Consider the following 13,689-nt stretch of genomic DNA (forward strand, 5'->3'; position numbering starts at 1 on the left):
GTTTCCATGTTTGTAGAATGTAAACTTTACAAAGGTGGGAAGCCTAAAAACATTCGGGCAGATGAGCGTGAGAGGGTTTACGCTTCCCTTTCAGGATTTAAGGTGGAGATAAGTCTAGATTACTGCTCGTCCTTTTCTCCTTCTCCGGAAAAGGGTTCCTCCTCCAGCCATATCTGACCAATGTTTATAAGCCTGACAGCCCTGTGCTGTTTCATTTCCATGGACTAATCAAAGAACATTCAAGTACCCGTGAGTTGCCAGAGTGGCTGTTCAGTTCCAGCTGAGCTCATGGCAAGAACTCTTCCCTCTTTCTCCTGATCTGCAGAACTCCTAGGAGTCCCTGATTGTTGTGTCCCTGTTTACTCTCCAGGCAGCAGATGCTGAGCTTTCCTCACCTCCTGCAAACAGTGCTGCACATCATCCAGGTGGTCATAAGCTACTTCCTCATGCTTATCTTCATGACCTACAACGGGTACCTCTGCATTGCAGTAGCAGCAGGGGCCGGTACAGGATACTTCCTCTTCAGCTGGAAGAAGGCAGTGGTAGTGGACATCACAGAGCATTGCCATTGATGTCAAACTCTGGCGTGGCCTTATCGATTGCAGTGGGAAGCTGTTCAAGACTTGAAGACGTGATTTCCTGCTCCAATCATCCCTTCTTGCTCCTCTTTGTGCACGTACACACACACACACACACACACACAGACACACACACACACACCCTGCTCAACAGAGGTTTAGTTTACAGTCTCTGAGCTCAAGTAGTAACCTCCCAAATTGTTTTTTCTAATAAGCTGAGTTTCCCATTTCTTTTAAGGAGAAGCCACCCATGAAATGTCTTTTCCTTCTCCATCATCTTGGAGCCATGTTATATGTTCTTGTCTAATCCATGTAGCTTTTTGTTCAATGACTTGATCATCTGCTTCCTTTTTGAATTTTTAACAGATAGTAAGTAAATTTGGTAGTTTTTTCCCTGGGTCAGCGATGGAAAGGGGTTAACTTCAGCCAGGATTGATGGCAGCTGAGGGAAATTCTTGCCCAACTAAACCCAGAACTCAAACTTAACATTAGAAAATAAGGTCCAGAGCCGGACACAGTGGCCCACGCCTGTAATCCCAGTATGTTAGGGGGCCAAGGCAGGCTAGATCACCTGAGGACAGGAGTTTGAGACTAGCCTGGCCAACATGGTGAAACCCCGTCTCTACTAAAAATACAAAAATGAGCTGGGTGTGGTGGTGGGCGCCTGTAATCCCAGCTACTCAGAAGGCTGAGGCAGGAGAATCACTTGAACTTAGGAGGTGGAGGTTGCAGTGAGCCAAGATGGCACCATTGCATTCCAGCCTGGGCAACAAGAGTGAAACTCCATCTCAAAGAAAAAGAAAAGAAGGTCCAGTTTTTGGATTCAATGAGTGGGAAATACATTGTGCCTTTGTCCAGATGTGATGCATTATACCAAAATTTTAGTAGTGTGCAGAGGGGTGGTTTCAGACTAAATACAGGCTTAGAGCTTGCAGAGTGTGTATTCTTGGATGGCTGACTCATCAACCTGCATTCCCACTTAACACTTTGATTAGCATGAACTTGCCAATCAAAAAATGACAATCAGTTTTAGAAAATAGAAATAGATATTTTTAAATAAAACCATTCGCAGTTTACTTTGGCTTGATACCTTGGTTTGTCCCAGCTGAAGTGAAGCAAAAGAGTTTGAATTATTTTTCCCATTACTGTTTTCGCATGTCTGCCTCTAAAACAGTGATTTTCAAGCTTTAGCGTGCATCAGAATCACCTGTAGGGCTTGTTAAAACACTAATTGCTGGACCTCAACCCAAAAGCCCCCAGAGTGGCACTTCTGAGTTCCTGCTCATGTTACAAGGGACCACACTTTGAGAATCTCTGCTTTAAGCTAAGGAAATATTGCCTGGTGGGCTGGCTGCCTGATACTGGGCATGGAAATTTGAATTGCTGATTGGTAGATGGTGTGTCTGGACTTAACTCATGTAGTAAATACTGCTGATCAATACCTAATCATTCCACATTTATTGAGCTCCACCTGTGTGTGTGTATACCCAAGCATACATGTGTGAAGGGCTATGGCCAAAGTATTTTTACAAGCCTGTATGAAGTCACTAGTCCTTATTTTTAAAGGTCTGTGGTTTCTTGGAAGTAATTTGATTGTTGAGAGAGACCTTTGATCTGCAGTGTAAATCTACCAGTCATGGGCCAGAAGGGCAAAAGCCCAGCTTTCTCTTTGGAAAGACTCAGGGTGTGGTTTGCTGATGGCCAGATTTTCCTCAGGCTCCAACAACTGTGCTCATACCAAGCAGATCCTCATCCTCCATATAACCATCTTTGTTATTCGTGGGGGTTTAATTACATTACAAGTGGCCAAAACCCATGTTCTCAGTGAAGAAGCACATTGGATTTTTATTCTGTTCAGTTGTAGTCTACGCTGCAGTCTTATTCCCGGTTCAAACTACCTCTTTAAATTGATTTGTCTTGTGCTGGTCTGTTAAATCCTGCCTTTCTTGGTGCTAGATCCAGTTGTGCCTCAGGGCAGAGGAAACAAAACACAGCTATCATGTTGGCCTGTGTCGTGGTTTTGTAGTTTGTACTTTCTCCGTGGGTGCCAGTTAAATATTGGAGAGCAAAGAATGTGTACTTGTATGGCTTTGAACCAAGAGAAGGTTATAAGCCTACTGGATTGAAGTTAAAATCCAAGAACCAACATTTAGAGCTTTGCGCTTTTCTCTCATTCCATCACCTTGTAATGATGATACTTAACATGAGCAGGGTGAATGACAGGTACTGACAAAGTCCAACAAAAAGGTGTAATACAGCCTGTTGTCTCAAGCCAAGGAATCTTAAAACCATGATAAATAAATAGGAATCAATAGTTAGTAGTGACACTGGTGCTCTCTAGAAATCTCAGCATGAACTGCTATAGAATACCCTCCCCAGCAACAGAACCTTATCAGTAAGGCCAGCTAGACCCAATAGCTCATGCCTGTAATCCCAACACTTTGGGAGGCCAAGGTGGGAGGATGGCTTGTGTCCCGAAGTTCAAGACAGGCCTGGACAACATAGTGAGATCCCATCTCTATAAAAAATCAAAAATTAGCCAGGCATGGTGGTGCACACCTGTAGTCCTGACTACTTGGGAGACTGAGGCAGGAGGATTGCTTTTGCCCTGGAGGTCAAGGCTGCAGTGAGCCATGATTGTGCCACTGTACTCAGCCCGGGTGACAAAGCAAGACCCTGTCTCAGAAAAAAAAAAAAAAGAAAGAAAATTCAAGGCCAGTTAAGACAAAATGCTATGACTGAAATTCACAGAAATATCAGTTTAGATTAGGTCTTCAGGTATTCAGGATAGAGATACAGGTATTAAAACCTGAATTTCAGAGATTCTTAGACTGGGTGCCAAAGGATGAAGCTAGTGAAGGAGAAAAAGCTTAAATTCCATCTTGAGCTCTTGGATTGTGATAATACAATGATCTCATTAACTTTTCATTTCTGTATACCTGTTCCTTTGGAATTTAATGCTTGACGACTTTGTTCATTTTGAATCCAAACTTCTCTTTTCTTTCTTCCCCATTCACATCTATTAGAAGACTGCATCACCATTTCTTCGGCCCCCTTACTCTGCTGTCCTTTCCCTTTTCTTTCAGTTTTTTTAATCTCATGTCTAGTGTATTACATCTGCATAGCCCTCCTGATGCAGTAGACAGTGCTATGCTATGGATATAAATATCAACCAGAAATTGGCATTTATAAACCTGTTAGAGACTTTAACCATGCTTCAAGAGGCAGTTGCCCCACTGGAATTTCTATAAGGATGGTACCCTTCCCAGAGTTACAGAATCTTAGGTGCTGTCTCTAGTCTGTGATGGAAGAACTCCCAGCATCCCCATTGCCCACAAATGGAATCCTCACTGTATCCACTAGGAAATTAGAAATTAAGGTTTCTTCACTACTTCTATGGTAGGGTTGTCTGAAATTCCCTTTCAGGCTGTGGGTACTGGTCTTAGGTTCTAGTCAGAAGGGGTTCCTTATAAGGAGCACGAGGAGGGGAGTACGCTTTGATATCATTTAATTTTGATCCTCCCCTCTCCAGCTGTTCCTTCAAAAGATGCATCAAAAGATACAAACTCGGCCGGGCACAGTGGCTCACACACTTTGGGAGGCCGAGGGGGGCGCGGATCACCTAAGGTCAGGAGTTTGAGACCAGCCTGGCCGACGTGGTGAAACCCCATCTCTACTAAAAATACAAAAATTAGCCGGGCGTGGTGGCTCATGCCTGTAATCCCAGCTACTCTGGAGGCTGAGGCAGGAGAATCACTTGAACCTGGGAGGGAGAGGTTGCAGTGAGCCAAGATGGCGCCATTGCACTCCAACCTGGGCAACAAGAGCAAAACTCCGTCTCAAAAAAAAAAGATACAAAGTCTGCATTTGATATAATGCCTTAATTACTGGGTCTACAATTAATGTTGACTGTTTTAGATTGTAAGCTCCTGGAGAGCAGTATTGCTGTAGTAGGAATGTTTTAACAGTGTCATATGAAAAAGAACAAAATACATATTTTGATTTTGTGATTCTATGCAAGTCTTTCTGCCCAGAGTGATAACGCAATAAGCTAGTCTCTTCATAGTCTGCATAAATTCTGGCCATTACCATCAATTTTTAAGATGTCAGTATTTTAGGTGGTATGATCCTTTCAGGTTTTCATCTCACTTTCCTCCTACTCTACTTAAAATGACATGCCTGGTACATGCTAGAAGATCCATGTGACCTTCTGCACAGGAGACAGGGTCTTCATAAAGCCAGAAGTATTTCAGTATCCTGAGGATTCCTGAATTTAAAAGCCAACTTTTGTCACATCATAATCCCTTCCGTGTTTCTGCTGTCAGGCAAGAGGCTCTGAGCTGGGCCTATAGGAAGTTTACCGCTAAACCTTGAGACGCACAGTGACCCTGCCAGTCCCTTCGGTAATGCCAAAATGCTGACGTTACTTGCTCTTCCCACTGGCTGCCAGTGGGTATCTTGTCATCAGCACCATTCCTAGTCTTTTAGTGTAGTATCATGAACATGGACTTAGAGGAGTCAATGGGTTTGGATTCTGGCTCCACCACTTACTAGCAGTATGACCTTAGGAAGTTAGTCTAATGATCCCTAAGCCTTAGTTTTCTTAGAGATGGAGTCTCACTTCGTCACCTAGGCTGAAGTGCAATGGTGCAGTCTCGCCCCACTGCCACCTCCATCTCCCGGATTCAAGTGATTCTCCTGCCTCAGCCTACCAAGTAGCTGGGGCTACAGGCACACACCATCATGTTTGGCTAATTTTTGTATTTTTAGTAGAGACGAGTTTTCACCATGCTGGCCAGGCTGGTCTTGAACTCCTGAGCTCAAGTGATCCGCCCGCCTCGACCTCCCAAAGTGCTGGGATTGGGAAAGGTGTGAGCCACTGTGCCCGACCATAACACCTGTTGAATCAGGCACCCAGCACAAAATACGCATTCAAGCCTTAGTGTATTTTTTTTATCTACGATTATTGTTAATCTAGCTTTCAGGAAAATGAAAAGTACACTTTTCTTGATAAGGTTAGTAGGTTAGTTTTTTGTTGTTGTTGTTCTTTTGTTTTTTTCATTTTTGTTTTTATGACGGAGTTTTGCTCGTTGCCCAGACTGGAGTGCAATGGTGCAATCTCGGCTCACTGCAACCTCTGCCTCCCGGGTTCAAGCAATTCTCCCACCTCAGCCTCCCGAGTAGCTGGGATTGCAGGCATGCACCACCATGCCTGGCTAATCTTGTATTTTTAGTAGAGATGGGGTTTCGCCATGTTGGTCACGCTGGTCTCAAACTCCAGACCTCAGGTGATCCACCCACCTCAGCCTCCCAAAGTGCTGGGATTACAGGCATGAGCCACTGCGCCCGGCCCTTTTTTTTTTTTTTTTTTTAATTTTATAGTCAGGGTTTCCCTGTGTTGCCCAGGCTGGTCTCTAACTCCTAGGCTCAAGCAATCCTGCCTCAGCCTCCCGAAGTGCTGGGATTACAGGCATGAGCCACCACACCTGGCCCTCTCCCACTCGTATTACTCAGACTTAAACTACCCCAAAAAGGCTAACGTCCTGCTAAGAGTCTCTGTAGAACTGATGATTCAAGAGGCTCTTATGATCACAGCTGGCGATTCCCTGGGTTGAATTAGTAAAAACAGGCCAAGCATAGTAATCCTAGCACTTTGGGAGGACTGTTGAATGCCAGCAGCTCAAGCCCACCTTGGGCAACATAGATCCCTGCCTCTACGTAAAACAATAAAAATTTAAAAAAAAAAAAATTTAACTCCAAAACATTAGGGCAAGATTCAAAATTATCCTCTGAGCTGTCTCGCTGGTTCTTTCTGGGAAGAATGCTTAGGCAAGTTGAGAAAGGAAGGAAAGTTGGAATAATGGCAAAACTGTTTAGAAGCATTCCTCTTATTTCCCTCCATTGTCTGTCCTCCGAACATTGTACCCAAACTAGTTACAAAGCCATTCTATAAAGAGATCTGGTACCTACAATTTTTTCAGATTTACACAATATCACTAGAATTTAATTTCTACAAGGGCAGGGATCTTTGTTGAGTGGCACATGGTAGGCACTCAATAAATACTTGTTGAATAGATGGGTTAAATCAAAGTGGCAGGGATCAACTAGAGTGTCCTGTGCTTAGGGTCTTTTAATAAAGATGGCAAGAATGATGTTAATCTTGTAGCAATTATCTTTTAAAGCCTGAGGGTTAACAGTGCTGTTATACTTCATTAAGGATGCCTCACATTTTTCCAAAAATATATTTATTTTTAAAAACAAAAACTCAGATCAGTTTTATAGAGTCAGATCTTCCAGAGACAAACCACAGTTTGGATTCCAGCTTAGAGTGCAAGTGAAGCATCAGTAATCTCATGCAGAAGGATTTGTCTCTGCAGGAGGTACATTCTGCTTGACTGCAAGCACTCAATTCTCTAAATCTTGTTTGTACTTCTGCCATCATTTTATTCCATTCCAGCGCTCTGGCATGCAAGATAATCCATCTCTAAAATTCAAGACTTCCAAATTGAGATGAACGATTATTGGGCTTGGGTTGGGGTTTATAACCAATCCGATCATTGATCATTTGTTCCCGGCTCTTGGGGTCACTGCTGAGCCCAATGGCTCCTTCTCCATCACTGCCTCCTACAACTTCCACATCTTCCTTCTGTTTCTTACGGGTCTGAAAGTATAAACGTTTTAGGATTAAGGAAACATTCTTTCAATTAGCAAACGTTTATTTAGAGCACCTACCATGTACTAGGCATGGGGTAAAGGATAGAGTTAGGGTGTAAAGAACAATAAACTGAAATCCTAGGTTTGGAATACTTAGGGGCACAATGAGGATACGGTGTTAAAAGTTGTAACCTCTGATCGCTTGAGGTCAGGAATTCGAGACCAGCCTGGCAAACATGGCGAAACCCCATCTCTACTAAAAATAAACAATGTGGCCGGGCACAGTGAGTCACACCTGTGATCCCAGCCGTTTGGGAGGCCGAGGTGGGCGGATCACAAGGTCAAGAGATCAAGACCATCCTGGCCAACACAGTGAAACTCCATCTCTACTAAAAATACAAAAATTAGCTGGGCATGGTGGCACATGCCTGTAATCCCACCTACTCAGGAGGCTGAGGCAGGAGAACCACTCGAACTAGGAAGTCGGAGGTTGCAGTGAGCCGAGATGTACTCCAGCCTGGTGACAGAGTGAGACTCTGTCTCAAAAAAAAAAAAGATGTAACCCCTGCCCTCCAGGATGTCACAGTCTAATAGGTAAACAGGCAAACAGACGATTATAGGGTGATCCGGACTACGACCTATGACAGAGGGAAGTCAACACTGCCAAAGAGACAAGAGGTAAGGAGTTGGGGTGTGGTGGTACAAAAGGAAGCTACAACTGGAAAGATGTAAGAGCAGACAAGGGGGAGCAAAGGGTATTTCAACAAATTTATTATTCTAGAGAATAGACAGAAAAACAAATTGACTGGTAAAGAAATAATCACCAAAAATCTGTAGCCTAACTGATCCCATGAGATTAAAAGTAACACGAGAAGGTTTTATGCTATCTTATCAAAAGGTCTGGGTTTTGTGGCTTCATTTTGTTTTCAGATAAAAGGTTTGGTTCTTAAGTCACATGTGACTGCAGAATCCACAAAGTATGTCTCAGTTTGATCATTTTCAAAAAGAAACACTTATCCCGTAACTGCCACTACCTGACTGTGAGAACAGATGATAACTTTCTCTAAGAGAGTGAAATGATGTTTTATCCAAAATTCCTTAATAATAATAGAATGGCTCAGCTATTCAAATCACTGGAATTACCACCATTCTTCACCACTTGCTGCTGGACTGTGGGCATTTAAATGCCAAGCATCGGGCTGACTGCAGTGGCTCATGCCTGTAAATCCCAGTGCTTTGGGAGGACTGCTTGAGCCCAGGAGTTTGACACTAGCCTGGGCAACATAGTGAGACTCCATCTGTCCCCACAAATTTTTTTTTTTTCTTCAGACCAAGTCTCGGTCTGTCACCAGGCTGGAGTGCAGTGGCGCCATCTCGGCTCACTGCAACCTCCACCTCCCAGGTTCAAGCGATTCTCCTGCCCTCGGCTTCCCAAGTAGTTGGGACTACAGGCGCATGCCACCACACCCAGCTAATGTTTGTATTTTTAGTAGAGATGGGGTTTCAACATGTTAGCTAGGATGGTCTCTTGACCTCGTGATCCGCCTGCCTCGGCCTCCCAAAGTGCTAGGATTACAGGCGTGAGCCACCACACCCGGCCCACAAAAAATTTAAAAATTAGCCAGGCATAGTGGCACATGCCTGTATTCCCAGTTATTCAGGGGGCCTGACGTGGTAGGATCACTGGAGCCTGGCAGGTAGAGGCTGCAGTGAGTGGTGATCATGCCACTGTACTCCAGCCAGGGCGACAGAGCAAGACCCTGTCTCAAAAATAAAAATAAAAAATAAAATAAATGCCAACACTCACAAAGTATTACAGTGAATAAAATAAGGTATTGCCTTTTATGTGGCAAATGACCTTCCTGATTACTAGTAAGTGATGTTAGAAAGTTCTACCTAAATATCTTTGTGAAAACAAGTTCTAAAAGGCAAACAACTCTATCATTCTGAGAATATCCAAGTAGAATGAAATCACTTAAAAGGCTTCCCACTTTGAGCAACTGCTGTTTCAGAAGCTAGAGTCACAGTAGTATAATCAAACTCATGTTGGTAATAAATGAAACAGGCCAGTTTTCTACTGGTTTCACTTTAGGGCATGACTGTCCCTGCTTCCTAAGTTACTCTAAAACAGGGCAAAACCCACTAGATAACTGCCTTTGGTGAAAAGACTAACTCAATAGTGAGCTGACTCTGTAGAGTCAAAGTTTGGCATGCTAGCATTTTATGAGATTTGTGACAACTGAAGTTTAAGCCATAGTTTAAAGCTCATCCTTAATAATATATGAGTTTTTTAAAAGCAGAAATTATGATGCTTCGAGAACACTAAAGTCTCTTAGGATGAAACGGGGGAAAGAAATCTAAGTTATTAGTCTTAATATGAAGGATATACAATCCATAATAAAGCTGTTGGTAAATACATGCAAAATGTACTGTCCTCTGCCATATAGTACAAGATATCTGCTAGGACAGCAAATGAAAATAGACTTGTATTGAGCCCTCCTTTGGGCCTGGTATTGCAGGGAACAGATGCAGACAGAAATATACTAATCCCTGACTTCAAGGAGCTTATGGCCCAGTGAGGGAAAACAAAAACAAACAGACAATTACAACAGAGACTAACAGTGCTTATGAGAGAGGTTAGCACAGGAGGATGAGGTTGAGCCTAACCCAGCTGGGGGCTGGAAGAAGTAAGAGTTAGCCTGGCAAAGAAAAATAAAGGACTTTTCTGGCAAAGGGAACACTTGTGTATAGGCATTGAGATTAAAGATAACCCAGCAGTGAAAGTGGAGAGATAAGCAAGGACCAGCTCACAAAGGACCTCATATGCCATGCTAGGGAATTTGGAATTTATTCTGTAGACCACTGAAGAATTTAAGTCTTATTAATGGACATCTAATACCATGTAGCAAGGGCACACTTAAAAATACATATGGGGCTCCTACCATGAGCTAGATGGTAGGAAATGGTGATGCAAACAGACATGATTTCTGCAATCAATCACTGGCTGGGTGCAGTGGGTCACATATCTAATCCCAGCACTTTGGGAGGCTGAGGCGGATGGATCACTTGAGGTCAGGAGTTGGAGACCAGCCTGGCCCCAACATGGCAAAATCCTGTCTCTACTAAAAACACAAAAATGACCCGGGCATGCTGGCATGTACCTATAGTCCCAGTTACTTGGGAGGCTGAGGCAGAAGTTGCAGTAAGCCAAGATCATGCCACTATACTCCAGCCTATGTGACACAGCGAGACTCCATCTCAAAAAAACACAAAGTTGTATTCATACCTCCAGGTCCTTTCGAATGCTCTCAAACTCTTCAATGTCATCAAGCTTTAGCTCTAGGCGTGTTGGTTTTCGTCTCAGCATACTGAAGTCAACACTAAGGGCCAAACCCAGTGAACTATTAGCTGATAAAAATGAAAGAGAGGAGGAAAAACTGAAGGTAATAAAGTCTCAGATACAAAACATAAAATCAGTTTGCAAGCATGTGTACTGAAGTGAATGGAAGTATTAAAACTTTATTTGAATTCACACAGACTTCTAAAGTCTTTTTAAGAGATAGGATCTTGCTCTTTGCCCAGGCTGGAGCACAGTAGCATGACCTTAGCTCACTACAGCCTCAACTTCCTGGGCTCAAGCAATCTTACTGTCTCAGCCTCTAGAGTAGCTGGGACTACAGGTGTACACCACCATATCTGGCTAATTTTTGTGTTTTTTGTAGAAATGGGATCTCTCTCTGATGCCCAGGCTGGTCTCAAACTCTTGGGCTCAAGTGTTCCTCCCTCCTCATTTTCCCAAAGTGCTGGCATTATAGGCAAGAGCTACTATACCCAGCCAACTTCTAAAGTCTTTAGGTATATGATTATTACATTTTTATTACATTATGGAGATCTACAGCTCTGTAAAATCAAAAACTCTTTCAGTAAGAATTTAAAATAGCAAACTGCCTATAAGAAAGAAATTCTAGGCAACCATCACTTTAATCTCATGTTCCAGTCACATTCAAAGAAATACTCTAGCTAAAAGAATAAACTATCACACCTTAGTATTGTTAGAGGGGAAAGTGGACAAACCAGTGAATTTAATCTACTCTACGTGAGAATTGTCAGAGATTTGTGATCACTCCTGAATGCTAAAATCAGTTTGCTAAATCTCATGAAAACTCCAACTCACCAATTCACAGGATTATCCTCAGCGTCCAAACAGATCCTATATGTGTGTACGTGATTCATTAAACAAACACTTCTTGTGCTCCAGCTACAGAATTAAAAGGTACAGTCATAATCTGTGGGGAAAATAAAGAAAACTGTGATGTCATGTAATGAGAACCCTAATGAGGATACTGACACTGGCATCACACAGGCACCTAATCCAGTCTGGGCTGAGTGTGGGGTGGACAAGGATGTCAGGCAAGCCTTCCTGGAGAAAATGATATCTTAGTTGACTTCTGAAGGGCAAGCAGAGAGAAGAATGCACAAGGAGGCTCAAGACCAGCTTTGGCAACATAGCAAGACCCTGTCTCTACAAAAAAGTAAAAAAATTAGCTAGGCTAGTAGTGTGTACCTGTAGTCCTAGCTACTCAGGAGGCTGAGATGGAAGGATCACTTGAGCCCAGGAGTTTGAGGTGGCCACAGTGAGCCATGATCTCACCATAAGACCCCAACTCAAAAAAAAAAAAAAAAGAAGAAGAAAAGAAGTTCAAAAGAGCATTCATTCCACAGCCTGAAATCCCGAGGTAATACTGTGTTAACAAAAACCATTTTGTTTTGTTTTGTTTTTGAGAAAACACAACTCCCCCAACTGAGTTTAATATCTGTTGATGGCATCATTTGTATATTCTTCACAGCATCCCCTAGAGTGTATCTATAAAAACAGTCAGTAAATGTTTGTTGAATAAAAGGTGAGATCATTCTTGAGCACTGTGCTGTTTTTCCATTCCCATTCTTTACATTCTTAACACAAAAACCCTGTGAAGTTGACAAAATGATTCCTATTTCACACATAAAGAAGTCATCGAAGCAAGCTATTCAGTTTGGTTAATAATTTTAGCCTCCTATAAAAATTATACAGGTCAACATGATAAGGATTAAGTGAGAATGATGGAAGTGAAAACTCCTTGAAAGTATATAGAGATACAAATTATTACATGTATCGAGGATGAAACTAGGGACTGTGAAGTATACAAAGGAAGAAATATTTCCTTCTCCCATGAAGCTTAGGATATTATAGGTGATATTATCAACACAAAACACTGGCACATTACATTTCAAATTGCTTTGTACTAAATCAGGCATTACCTTCTACCAGATTCCAATGCAGACAAATGGTAGAGAAAGCCAAAGTTCCAAAGAGAGAGAGAGAGGGATAGGGATACCTAAAAGGAAAAAAAAGGTCTACTATACATTTTACTTTTTCTGTAAACTGCGAAAAACTGGCTACTACGGCGTAGTATAGAGTAGCAGTTAAAAGTGCTGGCTGTAGAGGTTAAAGGGCACAGGTTCTAATCCCACTGCACCACTGATCTTGAACAATTAGTTTCATTTCTAACTAGGCCTTAGTTTCCTCATCTGTATCCTACTTTGCTGTTGTAGGAAGTGAATAACGTAATGCAGAGTAAGCTCTTGGAACATTACTTGGCATTTAATAAATGTTCAATAAATAACACCTATTATTTCTAGCGGGTTGGATGAGGATCTGGCCAGCTACGGAAACGTCAATATTTTGAGGATCTCCCACCGTCCACGTGGGGATAAAAACCTTATGCTGTTCGTCTCTAATGCCCCAGCATCCAGCAGGGCAGAGAGACGTACAGTTCCCTGACACCCTCCTAACCATCATCTTAACCTCAATCTGATACAAAGACCAGGCTGAAGACAAATGAACAAAATCAGGCCGAAGCTCCTCCGCCGGGTCTTTATTTGACTTTGGCACCAGCGGGCTCTTCTAGCTTAATCTCTCGCTGCAGCCCAAATCCACCGCCGAGCCATCAAGCTCATAGGTGGCCCCTGGGAAGACTTCCGGACCATGGAAGAGAACAGTCCTCGTCCCCTAGCTCCAGGCCTGTACCTCGGATCCCAGGGTTTCTATGGTAACACGGTCCTCGGCTCCCAGAAGACGTAAACGCCCCCGTAGGCCCGGGGAGGCACAGCGGGCCCCGGAAGCCCTCGACTCGCTCCAGAGTTCAGCCCCGAGCCGCGCGAGTCCACTTACCTACCTCTTTTCAAGTCGGCTCAGCCCCTTCCCGGAACCTCGGCTCCCCCCACGAAACTACTGCTACGCCAACTGGACTACACTTCCCAGACGGCTTGGAGCCTCTCTCTCAGCAGAACCTCGTCTTCCGCGAGCTTTTCTTGGAGGTTCTAGGAGGGATGCCCCTCAATGCCACGACGCCATTTCCTACTACGACTTCCATCATGCTCCGCGCCGCTCCGGGCGCAGGGACGGCTCTTGGCCCAT

The 13,689-nt window shown here is 43.3% G+C and overlaps 2 protein-coding genes across 12 annotated transcripts in view; one reads left to right on the forward strand and one right to left on the reverse strand.

Moving 5' to 3' along the window:
* SLC31A1 (solute carrier family 31 member 1) overlaps positions 1-3,322 on the forward strand; it is a 40,334-nt gene extending 37,012 nt beyond the window's left edge. Inside the window, exon 5 of the mRNA XM_007968369.3 lies at positions 371-3,322. Within this exon, the coding sequence (XP_007966560.1) occupies positions 371-572 (202 nt within the window). The 3' untranslated portion in view covers positions 573-3,322. The remainder of the gene's footprint in view (positions 1-370) is intronic.
* Positions 3,323-6,806: 3,484 nt separating this feature from the next.
* CDC26 (cell division cycle 26) lies at positions 6,807-13,687 on the reverse strand. 11 transcript variants are annotated; one of them, XM_007968377.3, is made up of 4 exons: positions 13,444-13,687; positions 11,407-11,518; positions 10,519-10,640; positions 6,807-7,239 (listed from the first exon to the last, which is right to left on the reverse strand). In XM_007968377.3, exons 3-4 carry the CDS (start codon positions 10,597-10,599, stop codon positions 7,063-7,065), a joined length of 258 nt encoding a protein of 85 aa, XP_007966568.1. In that variant the 5' UTR covers positions 10,600-10,640; positions 11,407-11,518; positions 13,444-13,687; the 3' UTR covers positions 6,807-7,062. The 11 variants fall into 11 exon arrangements, with proteins under 11 accessions (XP_007966568.1, XP_007966567.1, XP_037839747.1 ...); XM_007968376.3 differs by having other exon boundaries at positions 13,448-13,667; XM_037983819.2 differs by having other exon boundaries at positions 11,407-11,490; positions 13,448-13,648.
* Between the last annotated feature and the right edge of the window lie 2 nt (positions 13,688-13,689).

The sequence above is a fragment of the Chlorocebus sabaeus genome, chromosome 12, assembly GCF_047675955.1.
Source record: "Chlorocebus sabaeus isolate Y175 chromosome 12, mChlSab1.0.hap1, whole genome shotgun sequence".
NCBI lineage: Eukaryota > Metazoa > Chordata > Mammalia > Primates > Cercopithecidae > Chlorocebus > Chlorocebus sabaeus.

What these genes read in the sequence shown, in the direction of transcription:
- CDC26 (XM_007968371.3), bottom strand. Translation starts at nt 11,465, where the DNA reads ATGAATCACGTACACACATATAGGATCTGTTTGGACGCTGAGGATAAT. An exon ending in GAGGATAATCCTGTGAATTG is followed by an intron (nt 10,613 to 11,406) that starts GTGAGTTGGAGT and finishes TTTGGCCCTTAG; the next exon opens with TGTTGACTTCAGTATGCTGA. An exon ending in GCATTCGAAAGGACCTGGAG is followed by an intron (nt 7,240 to 10,518) that starts GTATGAATACAA and finishes TTATACTTTCAG; the next exon opens with ACCCGTAAGAAACAGAAGGA.